At 44.0% G+C, this 14,785-nt stretch overlaps 1 protein-coding gene across 4 annotated transcripts; it reads right to left on the bottom strand.

Moving 5' to 3' along the window:
* Window positions 1-4,703: 4,703 nt before the first annotated feature.
* On the bottom strand, window positions 4,704-13,898 carry LOC118390452 (pyruvate dehydrogenase E1 component subunit alpha, mitochondrial-like). Of its 4 annotated transcripts, XM_035781036.2 has the most exons (13): window positions 13,757-13,895; window positions 13,025-13,045; window positions 11,489-12,277; window positions 10,857-10,925; window positions 10,602-10,775; window positions 10,357-10,483; window positions 8,013-8,104; window positions 7,766-7,858; window positions 7,520-7,675; window positions 7,364-7,435; window positions 7,193-7,260; window positions 5,557-5,665; window positions 4,704-5,393 (listed from the first exon to the last, which is right to left on the bottom strand). In XM_035781036.2, the coding sequence occupies exons 1-13, from the start codon at window positions 13,811-13,813 to the stop codon at window positions 5,229-5,231; spliced, it is 1,992 nt and encodes a 663-aa protein (XP_035636929.2). In that variant the 5' UTR covers window positions 13,814-13,895; the 3' UTR covers window positions 4,704-5,228. The 4 variants fall into 4 exon arrangements, with proteins under 4 accessions (XP_035636929.2, XP_035636930.2, XP_035636931.2 ...); XM_035781037.2 differs by lacking the exon at window positions 13,025-13,045 and having other exon boundaries at window positions 13,757-13,898; XM_035781038.2 differs by lacking the exon at window positions 11,489-12,277.
* Window positions 13,899-14,785: the final 887 nt, after the last annotated feature.

Below are 14,785 nucleotides of genomic sequence, written 5' to 3' on the forward strand. Positions count from 1 at the left end.
TGACTGACCTTCATGCCTTAAAGTATTGCTGGACTGTCATTTCTCTTTGCTTATTTTAGCTGTTCTTGCCAAAATAATTGCTTCCTGTAGCACTAATTCCAAAAGGTTTCGGGACACTGTAAAGTGATGGACAATAAGAGCACCTCCTCCCAGCTGCCCACTGAACAGAGGATAGGAAACACTGTCACCACCGATAAATCTACGATAATCGATAATTTCAATAAGCATTTTTCTACGACTGGCCATGCTTTCCACCTGGATACCCCTACCCCGGCCAACATCTCAGCACCCCCTGCAGCAACTTACCCAAGCCCGCTTCTCCGTCACCCAAATCCAGACAGCTGATGTTTTGAAAGAGCTGCAAAATCTGGATCCCTACAAATCAGCTGGGCTAGACAATCTGGACCCTCTCTTTCTAAAATTATCCGCTGCCATTGTTGCAACCCCTATTACTAGCTTATTCAACCTCTCTTTCGTGTCGTCTGAGATCCCCAAAGATTGTAAAGCTGCCGCGGTCATCCCCTTCTTCAATGGGGGAGACACTCTAGACCCAAACTGTTATAGACCTATATCCATCCTGCACTGCCTTTCTAAAATCTTCGAAAGCAAAGTTAACAGATCACCGACCATTTCGAATCCCACCGTACCTTCTCCGCCATGCAATCCGGTTTCCGAGCTGGTCATGGGTGCACCTCAGCCACGCTTAAGGTCCTAAACGATATCATAACTGCCATCAATAAAAGATAGTACTGTGCAGCTGTATTCATCGACCTGGCCAAGGCTTTCGACTCTGTCAATCACCACATTCAAATCAAATCAAATTTATTTATATAGCCCTTCGTACATCAGCTGATATCTCAAAGTGCTGTATAGAAACCCAGCCTAAACCCCCAAACAGCAAGCAATGCAGGTGTTGAAGCACGTTGGCTTGAAAAAACTACCTAGAAAGGCCGAAACCTAGAGAGGAACCAGGCTATGAGGGGTGGCCAGTCCTCTTCTGGCTGTGCCGGGTGGAGATTATAACAGAACATGGCCAAGATGTTCAAATGTTCATAAATGACCAGCATGGTCAAATAATAGGTCTGGGACAGGTAGCACGTCCGGCAAACAGGTCAGGATTACATAGCCGCTGTCAGGACAGTTGAAACTGGAGCAGCAGCACGGCCAGGTGGACTGGGGACAGCAAGGAGTCATCATGCCAGGTAGTCCTGAGGCATGGTCCTAGGGCTCAGGTCCTCTGAGAGAGAGAGAGAGAATTAGAGAGAGCATACTTAAATTCACACAGGACACCGGATAAGACAGGAGAAGTACTCCAGATATAACAAACTGACCCTAGCCCCCGACAAACTACTGCAGCATAAATACTGGAGGCTGAGACAGGAGGGGTCAGGAGACACTGTGGCCCCATCCGATGATACCCCCGGACAGGGCCAAACAGGAAGGATATAACCCCACCCACTTTGCCAAAGCACAGCCCCCACACCAGGGATATCTTCAACCACTAACTTACCATCCTGAGACAAGGCCGAGTATAGCCCACAAAGATCTCTGCCACGGCACAACCCAAGGGGGGGGCGCCAACCCAGACAGGAAGATCACATCAGTGACTCAACCCACTCAAGTGATGCACCCCTCCTAGGAACGGCATGGAAGAGCACCAGTAAGCCAGTGTCTCAGCCCCTGCAACAGGGTTAGAGGCAGAGAATCCCAATGGAAAGAGGGGAACCGGCCAGGCAGGCAGCAAGGGCGGTTCGTTGCTCCAGAGCCTTTCCGTTCACCTTCACACTCCTGGGCCAGACTACACTCAATCATATGACCCACTGAAGAGATGAGTCTTCAGTAAAGACTTAAAGGTTGAGACCGAGTTTGCATCTCTCACATGGGTAGGCAGACCATTCCATAAAATTGGAGCTCTATAGGAGAATGCCCTGCCTCCAGCTGCTTAGAAATTCCAGGGACAATTAGGAGGCCTGCGTCTTGTGACCGTAGCATATGTGTAGGTATGTACGACATTCTTATCGGCAGACTCAATAGCCTTGGCGTCTCTAATGACTGCCTCGCATGGTTCACCAACTACTTCTCAGATCGAGTTCAGTGTGTCAAATCTTAGGGCCTGTTGTCTGGACCTCTGGCAGTCTCTATGGGGGTGCCACAGGGTTCAATTTTTGGGCCGACTTTTTTCGCTGTATATATCAATGATGTCGCTCTTGCTGCTGGTGATTGTCTGATCCACCTCTACGCAGATGGCACCATTCTGAATACATCTGGCCCCGCTTTGGACACTGTGCTAACAAACCTCCAAATGAGCTTCAACGCCATACAACACTCCTTCCGTGGCCTCCAACTGCTTTTAAATGCTAGTAAAACTAAGTGCATGCTCTTCAACCGATTGCTGCCCGCACCCTCCCGCCCGACTAGCATCACTACTCTGGACGGTTCTGACCTAGAATATGTGGACAACTACAAATACCTAGGTGTCTGGTTAGACTGTAAACTCTTCTTCCAGACTCACATGAAGCATCTCCAATCCAAAATTAAATCTAGAATCAGCTTCCTATTTCGCAGCAAAGCCTCTTTCACTCATGCTGCCGAACATACCCTCGTAAAACTGACTATCCTATTGATCCTTGACGATGTCATTTACAAAATAGCCTCCAACACTCTACTCAGCAAACTGGATGTAGTGTATCACAGTGCTATCCGTTTTGTCACCAAAGCCCCATATTCTACCCACCACTGCGACCTCTATGCTCTCGTTGGCTGGCCCTCACTACATATTTGTCGCCAAACCCACTGGCTCCGGGTCATCTAGAAGTCTTTGCTAGGTAAAGCCCCACCTTATCTCAGCTCACTGGTCCCCATAGCAACACCCATCCATCGCATGCTTCAGCAGGTATATTTCACTGGTCATCCCCAAAGCCAACACTTCTGCCTTTCCTTCCAGTTCTCTGCTGCCAATGACTGGAACGGATTGCCAAAATCACTGAAGCTGGAGTCTTATTTCTTCCTAACTTTAAGCATCAGCTGTCAGAGCAGCTTACCGAACACTGTACACAGCCAATCTGTAAATAGCACACCCAACTACCTCATCCCCATATTATTACTTACCCTCTTGCACCCCAGTATCTCCTTTTGCACATCTATCACTCCAGTGTTAATGCTAAATTGTAATTATTTCACCTCTATGGCCTATTTATTGCCCACCTCCCTACTCTTCTACATTTGCACACACTGTACATAGATATTTCTATTGTGTTGACTGTACGTTTGTGTGTAAATGTGTTTTTGTCACACAGTGCTTCGCTTTATATTGTTCAGGTTGAAGTTGAAAATGAGAACTTGTTTTCATCTGGCCTACCTGGTTAAATCAAGGTGAAAGGAAATAAAAGATGTACTTGGTATTTTACCAAATAGGGCTCTTTTGTATACCACCCCTACTTTATCAAACCCATTAAGGAAAGATATTCCAACGTTTTTTAAAGGCACACCTGTTAATTGAAATGCATTCCAGTTGACTACCTTGTGAAGCTGACTGGGGCAGCAGGTAGTCTAGTGGTTAGAGCGTTGGACTAGTAACCAAAATGTTGCAAGATCGAATCGCCGAGCTGTCGTTCTGCCCCTGAACAAGGCAGTTAACCCACTGTTCCTAGGCCATCATTGAAAATAAGAATTTGTTCTTAACTACTTGACTTTAGTTAAATAAAGGTAAAAAAAAAAAAATTAAATGGAGAGAATACCAAGAGTGTATAATGCTGTCAAGGCAAAGGGTGGCTACTGAGAAATCTCAAATATATTTAGGATTTAACACTTTTGATTAGTACATGATTCCATGTGTGTTATTTCAGTTGACGTCGTCACTATTATTCCACAATGCAATTTAAAAAAAATAGAAACCCTTGTATAGGTAGGTGTCAACTTTTGACTGGTACTTATATATATACACATATACACACACACACACACCTTATTAAATTTAACTATATACACACATACAGAATGTATCCCTTGCTCTTAAAGAAAAAATGCATATGCCATTTAGCAGACTTATCAAAAGCAACATGTATGCATGCAATTTTGTATGGGTGGTCCCAGCAGAAATCAAACCAACAATCACGCCATTTTAAGTGCTGTGCTCTACCAACAGCCAGGGGACCACATATTCCCACAAAGCCCAAAGCAAGTAAATTAGTTTAAGTTTATTTGTGTTGATAGACTATACAAAGACAATGATTGCGCACATACACATCCTGGGGGGGACCAGGACAGATCCATGTGTAGTGCCCCACTGTTTTGTAGTCTGACCATGATTCACTGTAACAGTTGACCACCAAGTCTCCCAAAAGAGGCATTTCCTATTCTTGCTTGAAGCAGTTATAGTTTGAGTACTGGTACAAAACACAGTCGGCAATAAATATGAGGCTGATTAGAAGAAAGCAAATATTTTAGGGAACTAGAGAGCATTATGATTTAGAAGGAGAGTGTCTACAAAAATGGTGTATGACTGACACAGTGTAGGCATGAAGTCAGCAGTATTAAATCCTCTCTCTGAAGCATCACAGCACAATGTACAGACTCAGCCTCTGTTCATGTGGATCTGCGGTGTTTGTGCTCGGCTACGAGTGTGACACAGCCTAGAGACATCTTCCAAACAAGATCCCACAGGCACAGGTTTGATTTGGCAAGATAAATCAAAAAAGTTAACATCCCAACATAAAGCTCTTTATTTAATGTTATATATTTGGATAGTTAATACTTATGCCAGTAATGTTAAGGACAATTGGTCCATGTGACCAGTCTCAGAACAACATTTGGAGTAGGATAATGAAAGGCTCTTCTTACTTCTCTGCTGTGTTTGAAGTGGCCTTTCAACAGAAAAGACAAGAGCCAATCGTGTGGCATGAGCACTGCAAGTAGCAATGACTCAGAGTTAGTCAATGAGGTATGACACCAGTCAGGCACTCTTTTTGGGTGCGGTGTTTGGATTAGGGCTCTGGCAGAGGGTCAATGGAAAATAAATGGGTGGCATAAGTTGTTCTTGGCACGGGATGAGGATGTGTGTGTGGTGGTGGGAGGGGGTAGGCAAAGAAGATTAGAGTCCATGAAGGCCATTGGCTGAGATGAGGAATGTGATGTGTGAAAAGATAAGTGCATTGATGGAGCATAGGGGAAGGGCATAGGAGACGGGGGGGGGGGACACAAGAGCCTTTAGCTGGTGGGCACAAGAGCCTTTAGCTGGTCGACGTCAGCTTGGTCCATGGGGTGGTGCCACGCACTTCAAAGGGCTGATCATTGGCGAAGATGTGGCTACACAGGTCATCCAGAGGGGGCTCGGGGTCTGTGGTGGCAAACTGTGCAGCATCTTCAATCTCCTTCCTCACCGCAATATCAATCTCCTGCACACATACGGGACAAGTGAAGTTTGGTCATTACATCCTCCAAGTCATGCTTCTATCAGCTGTAACTATTTACAATGCGTTCCAATCAGGCATTTTTCAAACTTAGTAGTCAAAGATCTGAATCGAATGGCTAGTATATCAGTGAATATTTGAGAATCACCTTGAGCTCCTCTATGCTCGCCATGTTGTTGCTGAGCATACGGTCCTTCAGCATGGAGATGGGGTCGCTCTTACTACGGACCTCCTGGATCTCCTCACGTGTGCGGTAGCTGAGGAAAGAGCGGGGTAGGGGTATGCAGTGTCACTATGGCAGCTAAGATAATGCAGAGAGATATATATATATATATATATAAAATGCGGCCATGTTCCTAAAAAAGGCCATGGCTGCGAATCTGTATGTAACCTCCCAGTTCTACCTCCCTCACAGTAACATATCACTGAAATCACTGAGCCTCATCTCCCTCACCAACTTTAAGCATCAGCTGTCAGAGCAGCTTACCGATCATTGCACCTGTACACAGCCCATCTGTAAACAGTCCACCCAACTACCTCATCCCATGTTATTTATTTATTTTTGCTCCTTAGCACCCCAGTATCTCTACTTGCACATTCATCTTCTGCACATCACTCTAGTGTTTAATTGCTAAATTGTAATTATTTCGCCACTATGGCCTATTTTCTTTACCTCCCTAATCTTAATACAGTTGCACACACCGTATACAGATTTTTATATTGTGTTTTTGACTACGTTTGTGTGTAACTGTTGTTTTTGTCACACTGATTTGTTTTCTTGGCCAGGTCGCCGTTGTAAATTAGAACTTGTTCTCAATTGGCCTACCTGGTTACATAAAGGTTAAATAAAAAAAACATACTATGCCAGACACTCAAATGTCCAGATGATCAAATACTTGACCATGTTTGCTAGATAGCTGGTCAGTCTGACTTATCTAAATCTTATCATGGCCAGATTACGTGGCCAGTGGGCTTGATCCCCAGGGGGCCCCAATTGATTTTGTTGAGTCACTCCGGCATCATATGAACACACATAAGACATGGCAAAATGTGTAGAATTGCAGTAAGTTAGCTTTAAAATGGCAAATCTCTCTCCACCAACAAGAGGGGTCTGAACAGATCCCACCATGTCGAACAAACAAATTGTCGACATTTATACATTTTAACCGACATTTCCCGTTTCCATTAGCCCTGTCGTGGTTGTTTTTATGCACCAGGTAAATCATCCACATTAAATGGTTGGATGGAAACTTGTTGTTTACTGATGGGAGTTCAAATAACTTCTCCAGAGAAAATAACAGCTGGGTAGGTAATAATCTACAACAGTAATCTACTAATCCAACAAGAATAGAGTATACAAAACATTAAGAACACCTGCTGTTCCCATTACAGACTGACCAGGTGAAAGAAATGATCCCTTATTGATGTCACCTGACTAATCCACTTCAGTCAGTGGAAATACACTTCATGTCAAACCTGAAGGGGAGGAGACCGGTTAAAGAAGGATTTTTAAGCCTCAAGACAACTGGGACATGGACGGTGTATGTGTGCCATTCAGAGAGTGAACGGGCAAGTCTAAATATAAGTGCCTTTGAACGGGGTATGGTAGCAAGTGCCAGGCGCACCAGTTTGTGTTAAGAACTGCAATGCTGCTGGGTTTTTCACACTCAACAGTTTCCCGTGTGTATACAGAATGGTCCACCACCCAAAGGACATCCAGCCAACTTGGCACTGTGGGAAGCACTTGAGTCATTGGTATACTCAGTGTAGCTGTGAACTTTTACCTGACGCCAGGATCGCTCATGCTGTGTCCATGGTAACGGTAGGTCTGGAGCTCCATGAGGATAGGGCCCTGAACACAGATGGAGCAGAGAAACAGACTTAAACACACAAACCTGTACACAGTACACACAGACAAAATTAACAACCCTACATACTGTAAGTTTGATGCTCACCTTTCCAGATCGGCAGTGATCAGCTGCAAACTTGGTGGCCTCTCTAACACACAGGACATCCATCCCATCCACCTGGATACAGATACATTGCGTGAGTTTAAGAATGACATTTTTTTATGTTGTACAGAAGCGTGAATGTATTAGATAGCGGTCTACCCTGAGGCCAGGAATGTAGTCTCCTCTCTTGTAGTATTCGGTGCTGGCAGAAGAGCGCTCTACTGATGTGCCCATGCCATATTGGTTGTTCTCACAGATGAAGATGATGGGCAACTTCCAAAGAGACGACATGTTATAGGTCTCAAATATCTGACCCTGTGGATTAATACAAATTCAGTCAACAGTTGGGCTCAAATAGAAACTTGAAATGATTGTCCTTCATATGTTTCAAGAAGCATGTCAAACCTGGTTGGCTGCACCATCACCATAGAGACTGACACACAGCTGGTCATTGCCCAGGTACTTACAGGCCAGGGCTACACCGGCTCCCAGCGGTACCTGAGGGGAGATTAGGCAGGTGCTATATTTGAGAAGGAGAACCCACCATCTTTGAATGGGATATACAGCTTAGACAAATTAGGTTTAAAAAGGAAATCAAAAAGGGATTCTTTCAAATCTAAGATGAATGAATAACGCTAGGCCTTTGAATTACCTGAGCTCCCACAATGCCATTGCCTCCGTAGAAGTTTTTAGTGTACATGTGCATAGAGCCTCCTTTTCCCTTAGCAATGCCTCCTCTACGACCTTAGAGACAGCAAGGGAAGAAAATAGGAAATGAGGGAAGAAAACAATGAGTGAAAGAGGTGTTTGAATGGTTTAGAAGACAAAATCAGAGGTGCAAAGTACAATGATTAGCTCTTGGTGCTAAGCGATTATTTATTTAACTAGGCAAGTCAGTTAAGAACAAATTCTTATTTACAATGAAAGCCTACCAACGGCCAAACCCAGATGACGCTTGGTCAATTGTGCGCCGCACTATGGGACTCCCAAGCATGGGTGGATGTGATTCAGCCTGTAATCGAACCAGGGACTGTAGTGACATCTCTTGCACTGAGATGCAGTGCCTTAGACCGACGCACCACTCGGGAGCCCAAATGTTAGTTTTTTGGGGGGGGTTATTAAACAAATAATTGACCGACAGTTTCAATTACTTTAATTCCATTTAGTTATTGGGGGTGAGCCCAATGTTCTGTTTCTCTAGAGAGAAATCAAATCAGTCACGAGAGAAATTAAGTAAAGAACTAAATGGGACGCTGGGCTGAAGGGAGTAGTAGTTTTTATGAAGCAAATATTCAACCTAGTTCAGCACAGAACCGTGGTAATTAAAGACACTGACCATAATCCATTGAGCCTGTTCTTTTCCGACACAGATTGATACACTTTTACTATGTTAGATTAGATACACACAGATAGCATACACCACTGCATGAGAGTGTAATGTACACAACGAGAGAGGGATAGAACGTTTTAAAGTATGCCTTATCTACTTTGAAGAACTAGTAAAATTATTTAAATCAGAAAACATACTTAGGGAAGGCTAGCAGAGCTAAATAGGATGACCAAAGACAGCACAGTATGGGGAGAACAGTCTGGCTGGCTGCTACTGTCTGAGCAGATGAGATGACTAAGGAATGAAAAATTATATATAGTCATAAAACTAAGTAATATACACAACTGAAATATTTTATTATGTAATAGTAATTTCCTCCTCCCCCTATATGGACCTGACAAAGACAATGGAATGTTTTTGCAATTGAATGTTCATCATTTCTAGCTTTGGCATTTCCATTTTAAAAAATAAAATTTAAAAATAATTTGCTAATCACAGTTTAATAATGCATTTAATGTAAATGTTTGAAATATATATATATATATATAGTAATTGCTGGACTATTAAGCGCACCTGAATATAAACCGCACCCACTGAATTATTAAAAAAATATGTATTTTGTACATAAATAAGCCGCACGTGCCTACCGGTACATTGAAACAAATGAACTTTATACAGCCTTTAAACGAAACACGGCTTGTAACAAAAATAAATAGGCTTTAACGAAACACGGCTTGTAACAAAAATTAAAACAGCCTACCAAGAAAGTCATTGGTCACCATCTTCCTCCTCCTGTGCACTGAAACCACTTTAGTCATCTCCTTCGGTGTCGGAGTTGAATAGCCTCAGAATTGCTTCATCCGATGTTGGATCGTTTTCATTGTCGCTCTCGTCACTTTCATCCGGAGGCAAATACCCCGCTGAGCTCATGCTGCCCCTTCAACACGCAGCAGTCCAGCCTTTCGAAACCCGTTGATGATAGTGGATTTTTTGACAATGCTCCACGCTGTCAGGACCCACTGGCAGACTTGACCATAAGATGCTCTTCGTCTGCGGCCCGTTTTAGTGAAGGATTTATCCCCACTTGTCATCCAAGCCTCCCACTGAACAAGGAACGCCACCTTAAATGCACGATTTACACTTTGGGCCATCTGCTTTTCTTCCCTCTGAAAGCTTTTGTTGTCTTTTTGCACTGAGTCAGTTCCTCACGCTGCTGTTTCCAACGTCTTATCATCGACTCATTAAGGCCAAGCTCCCACATGCAGCAGCTCTATTTCCTTTTCCAACAGCCAGATTTATCGCCTTCAACTTGAAAGCTGCATCATATGTATTTCTCCTCGTCTTTGCCATGATGAGGGTGACAAAATTACTACCGTAATCAGAATGATGGGAAGTTTGAGCGCGCTCGATTTCCGTCACATTATGTGACGGTGCTCAGTTTTTTGGCGGCATGAATCTTGTGAAAGCGGGAAAAAATCCATAAATTAGCCACGTCGTTGTATAAACCGCGAGGTTCAAAGTGTGGGAATAAAGTAGCGGCTTATAGTCCGGAAATTACGGTATATAAAATGAAACCCGTTACTCCCTAATAAATCAAACAGACCTCAAAAAGCAGTACTTGTTCAGCACTATTAGTTATCTATTGGACTGAGTCAAGTCCACTCACCAGTGAGCTCAGCCATGATCTCCCTGACGGTCCCGCCCCTGGTGAGGGTGTAGCCATGGGCACGATATGCAGTAATCAGGTGATCTGACAGGGTGATACCCCCCTCAATGCCAACCGCACAGGCTTCCTATCATAGAATAACAAACAGAATCTGAGCGTTTATATTTGAATAAAGTGCGTCTGAGTGTTCATGCGAGACTGTACGTTTGCTTATACAATACATGAGTGATTGTGTGCACTCTAACCTGGCCATCATACAGGTGACAAAAGCCTCTGATGATCTTCTGCTTGTACAGCTGATCTGCCTTCAGCTCCATGCGTCGTATTGTCTGCATGGTGCGGTAGTACTTCAGCCCCTCCTCCCGGGTCAGAGTGGCCGTCAGGGGTGGGCCTTCCTCCAGACGATGAAGGTCAACTTTCTGTAGGAGGGAGCACACAATGAGATCAAGGCGAAAAGTGAGTACCAATCAGCTAAAAAAAAAAAGTTTTATTTGTCTTACCTTTATGTCAAAGGTGGCCTCAGGAGTGAAATCAGCATATGAACGTGACGACGCCACCATGCTGGCAGCCTAAAATAAGAGGACATTGAGAGGTTTCACTCCACGTGTACGGTACCTTCTACCAGACATCACAAATATACTTCGCAAGACCTGCAGTTGGGCAAGTCAGGAGGACAGACCCAAACAGTGAGAAAGGGTGGAGTGAACAACCTTAAGACAAAACATAGCTAACTTCCAGTGGTTGAGCCACACACCACAACTAGTGTGGATAAACACTCCATTGTCACCGAGATCGCCAGTGAAAAGTCAGTCTCAAACACTGAACCAATCAACTAACAAGAATGCCTCGTTGGCTGAAAACCGACATATCCAGAACACTGTATTCACCCTGGAAAAATCTCATGTGTGTTCAAATGTGAATGTTTAATGGAGAAAGAGGGGTGAGCAGGTTCGCACAGCCAGTCAATTCAAGCACTCTAGGGAAACAGTGATCACCACTCCATGTGCTTAGCCTTAGTGTGAGAAAACAGGTGGATCACTGCACCTGTGCATAAGGACATGCAGTGTACTGTAAAAGCATGAGTAGTGGTGAGGGGAGGAGTGTAAGAGACAGGGGGGCTGCCAGTACTCACAGCAAGCTGTGGCTCTGGTAAAGGAGCGTCTTCAGTCAAGCTGAGGGGGATCTCAGGGCGTGAAAGCAACATTATGTCTGTATTCTGTCTCCTCTCTGCCAGCTGAGGCTCAGATATGGAAGTGTTGCTGTTTGTATTGATGTCAGGTTCGGGTGGGTTTAATTCCTGAGTCGGTTGGTCTGTGTTTAGAGGTTGTTCTGGTGATGATAGTTCTAGCGTTAGTTGGTCAAAGTCCATTTCTGCTTGTGTTGAAGAGTGGGCTATGATAGGTGCATCAGAGGTTATTGGAGGCTCTGGTAAAGTCGATTCTGATACTTGAGAGGCCATCGCAGCTGACAGTTCAGATGAGTTTGATTCTGGAATAAATGGGTTTGTACTCACGAAGGGTTCGGATAAAGTTAATTCTGAAACAGTCGTGGCGGTATCTGCCTTGAAGGGTTCTGCTTCTGAAACAGTCAGGCCAGTTGCTAAGAGTTCTGGTGAGTTTAGATTTGGTTGCTCTGATACGGATAACTCTGAGACTGACGGGTCCGTATTGATCACATGGTGTGCTGCCAGCAGTCTGCTGGCAATTGTACGTTCTGTGGTCAGTACAGCACTGGGGTCTATTTCAGTAAATGTTTGATCAGTCTTTGGTCTTTTGAAATTGTCTGCTAGAAGACTGTGTGAGATGGAGTATAAATCTGTGTCTGGCTTGTAGGGTCGTAGTGCTGGATCAGGTGGAGAGGTTGTGTCAGCATACTGTCCCTGGACTGCCAGCAGCTGCAAAACAGCCCTGCGCATGGAGGACTGGGGAGAGAAGAGCCAGGCAGATAAGTCACTGCAGAGTCAACAACCACTGAGAGGTTTGAAAGCAGCAGCAGTTAACTCCTCCAGCTCAAACATCTAAAGGTATTTTGGTTGTTCTGAAGGTGTTGATCCAGTTCAATACTAAAAAAAAGCTATTCTCAACAAAGTGCATCAGAGTTCTTTGTTTCATCAGGAATACGATAGTGTTATTCCACATAACTACCGCACCAATTAAAGCCCTTTAAAAAGAAATAGGCTAGTTCTACACCACATTCTCTGCACTAAACTTACAAACCAAACTACTTTCCATCACAACATAAAACAGTACCTACCAATCAGACCACATTTGGCTTAGCCAAATAGCGCAAAGCATCTGCGCTAGCCTGTTGGCTCTGACACCACTAGCCAATGTGAAATAAGTAGGTCTAGCTAGAAGCTATATGAGATAGGTCGGTGTGCATGTGAAAATGAATAGCTCAATATTCAAAAATCAACAAGGTGAGGGATAAGAATATAGTAAAGCATGATTTCTTAAAGAGAAAATTAAATACTGTTTTTCTAGTGGCGGGTTGGGTAAATACAATGTTGAAGGATGCTGGAAAGGGACAAAAGTAATCATTGAGTTTAGGTATGGCACATACCATGTGAAAGGGAAATAAATAATTTGGATTAAAGCTGGAGTGCAAAACAGGCAGTCAGGCATCACAGGGATTGTATCACTCTTACTTGAGTTAAACCACATCTTACCTCTGACACAACCTGGGCTCCCTATAAGGCAGCCATTAGGAGAGAGAACCAAAGGGGAAAATTGAGATAATGGAAAAAGATCAATTAGAGCATCACGAGATTATCAGACATGAAGACTAAATTTCCAACAATTATGTGCCACATCAAATGTTTGACTTGTGTTATCCATGGTGGCCAAGCCAGCCAATCACACATGTTTAGTTCCCTGTGATTACCTTCACAACACTGATCCTCTCATCATACTGGCACTTCCGTCAGAAGCTTTTTCACATCATTAAGACCTTACCATTGGGTATCTTGATTAATAGCTGACATTGTGGCACAGAAACAAAAACAACCAATGATGTGATATGAGGAGGCGCTCTCGCATCTAACGTTATTAGACTGCCTTTGAGGATGCTGCTGGAGGGAAGGCTTGTTAAAGGTCAAATCTTTTGACACATTAACAGCTAGGTAAACGATTGGCTAGTTAGCAAACTATATAAAAGTACCGGTAACGTAGGCCTTTAATATGATTCGCTAGGATGGATCTTAGCTAGCAGGTTAATGTAACTACAGCTAGGCAACAGTCCTGTGTATCTAAAGCCAGGCAAGCTAACGTTACCCCGGTACGCGTACGAATTGGGGCCTTGCTGTCGAGCAAGGTCAGGACTGCAGCTGGTCTTGTTTAAGAAAAAGGCTTGCGGCCCTTTGTATCCTTATACTAAGGTACTACACAAAAACAATACTTACATGTCTGCTTGCCCTACCCCTCAGTACGTTGGAGATTATAGTCAGCATCTTTTGCATACTATCGTGCTGCCACCGACCTGCGGTCTCAGAACGTTTCTCCCCTCCTTTCTGCTGCCTGTCTTCTTCGATGAGGTTAAACGGCGATGGCATCCAATAAATGTTGCATTACCGCCACCTACTAGACTGGAGTATAACTCCCTTATACTTTGCTGGGGAAAAATCTTCTAACTTTGGTCATTTGAATATGCTGTGTAGTGTTAGGGCGAAACCCAAAACGTGCACCAGTTGGGGTCCCGAGGAAACGCTGGGTTACATGCTGACCAGACCAGACACGTCGCGTGCGCCGCAAAATAAATGTAGAAACCCATGTTATTCAATTATTGCACCCACACTGCTCGCGCACGCCAACGAGCATCTGCTACACCAAGGGATAAAATATAATTCATTTCTATTTCTGACGCAGATCGCGCTTCAAGTCCTGCCTCTCCCATCTCCTCATTGGTTTATAGAAGCAGGTACCGGTGTGCCATCTCCTCATTGATTATACCCACGTGGGTGATTTGAAAGACAAGCTGTTTTGCCGGTAGTCGTGGTAATACAATGAACGTTTAGATGCGATCACCATATAAATTAAACGATGAAAAAGGCTGGAAGGAGGAGAGGTGACTAGAAACGATTCGGTTGGCTGTTGTATGTGTGGATTAATTGTCGGAGTAGAGGTCCTTGTGCATTTCAGGTAAAATAACAACTCAATGTTTATATCCCAGGACAAATTAGCTAGCAACAGCAAGCTATCTAAATAGGACAAATTAACGTTAGCTAGTAAGTGCAAGCAAACTAGCTAAATTACCATACATGTTTAATGCTTTTCGACCTGTCCCCAAATTAATGTAATTGGTTCAGAGTTTGTTTTGATATTTTTACCTGCGTGTCGTGATCGCGTTTGGTGTGGTGGGGCAAAAGAAATGTATGCACGATAGCGCAGGTTAGGGTTTACTGCAGGGACGTCCCACGGTTTCAAGATAACGC

This window comes from Oncorhynchus keta, chromosome 11 (genome assembly GCF_023373465.1).
Source record: "Oncorhynchus keta strain PuntledgeMale-10-30-2019 chromosome 11, Oket_V2, whole genome shotgun sequence".
NCBI classification, from domain to species: Eukaryota; Metazoa; Chordata; class Actinopteri; order Salmoniformes; family Salmonidae; genus Oncorhynchus; species Oncorhynchus keta.

What these genes read in the sequence shown, in the direction of transcription:
- LOC118390452 (XM_035781036.2), bottom strand. Translation starts at nt 13,813, where the DNA reads ATGCAAAAGATGCTGACTATAATCTCCAACGTACTGAGGGGTAGGGCA. An exon ending in GTGATGGTGCAGCCAACCAG is followed by an intron (nt 7,676 to 7,765) that starts GTTTGACATGCT and finishes ATTAATCCACAG; the next exon opens with GGTCAGATATTTGAGACCTA. An exon ending in ACTACATTCCTGGCCTCAGG is followed by an intron (nt 7,436 to 7,519) that starts GTAGACCGCTAT and finishes ATCTGTATCCAG; the next exon opens with GTGGATGGGATGGATGTCCT.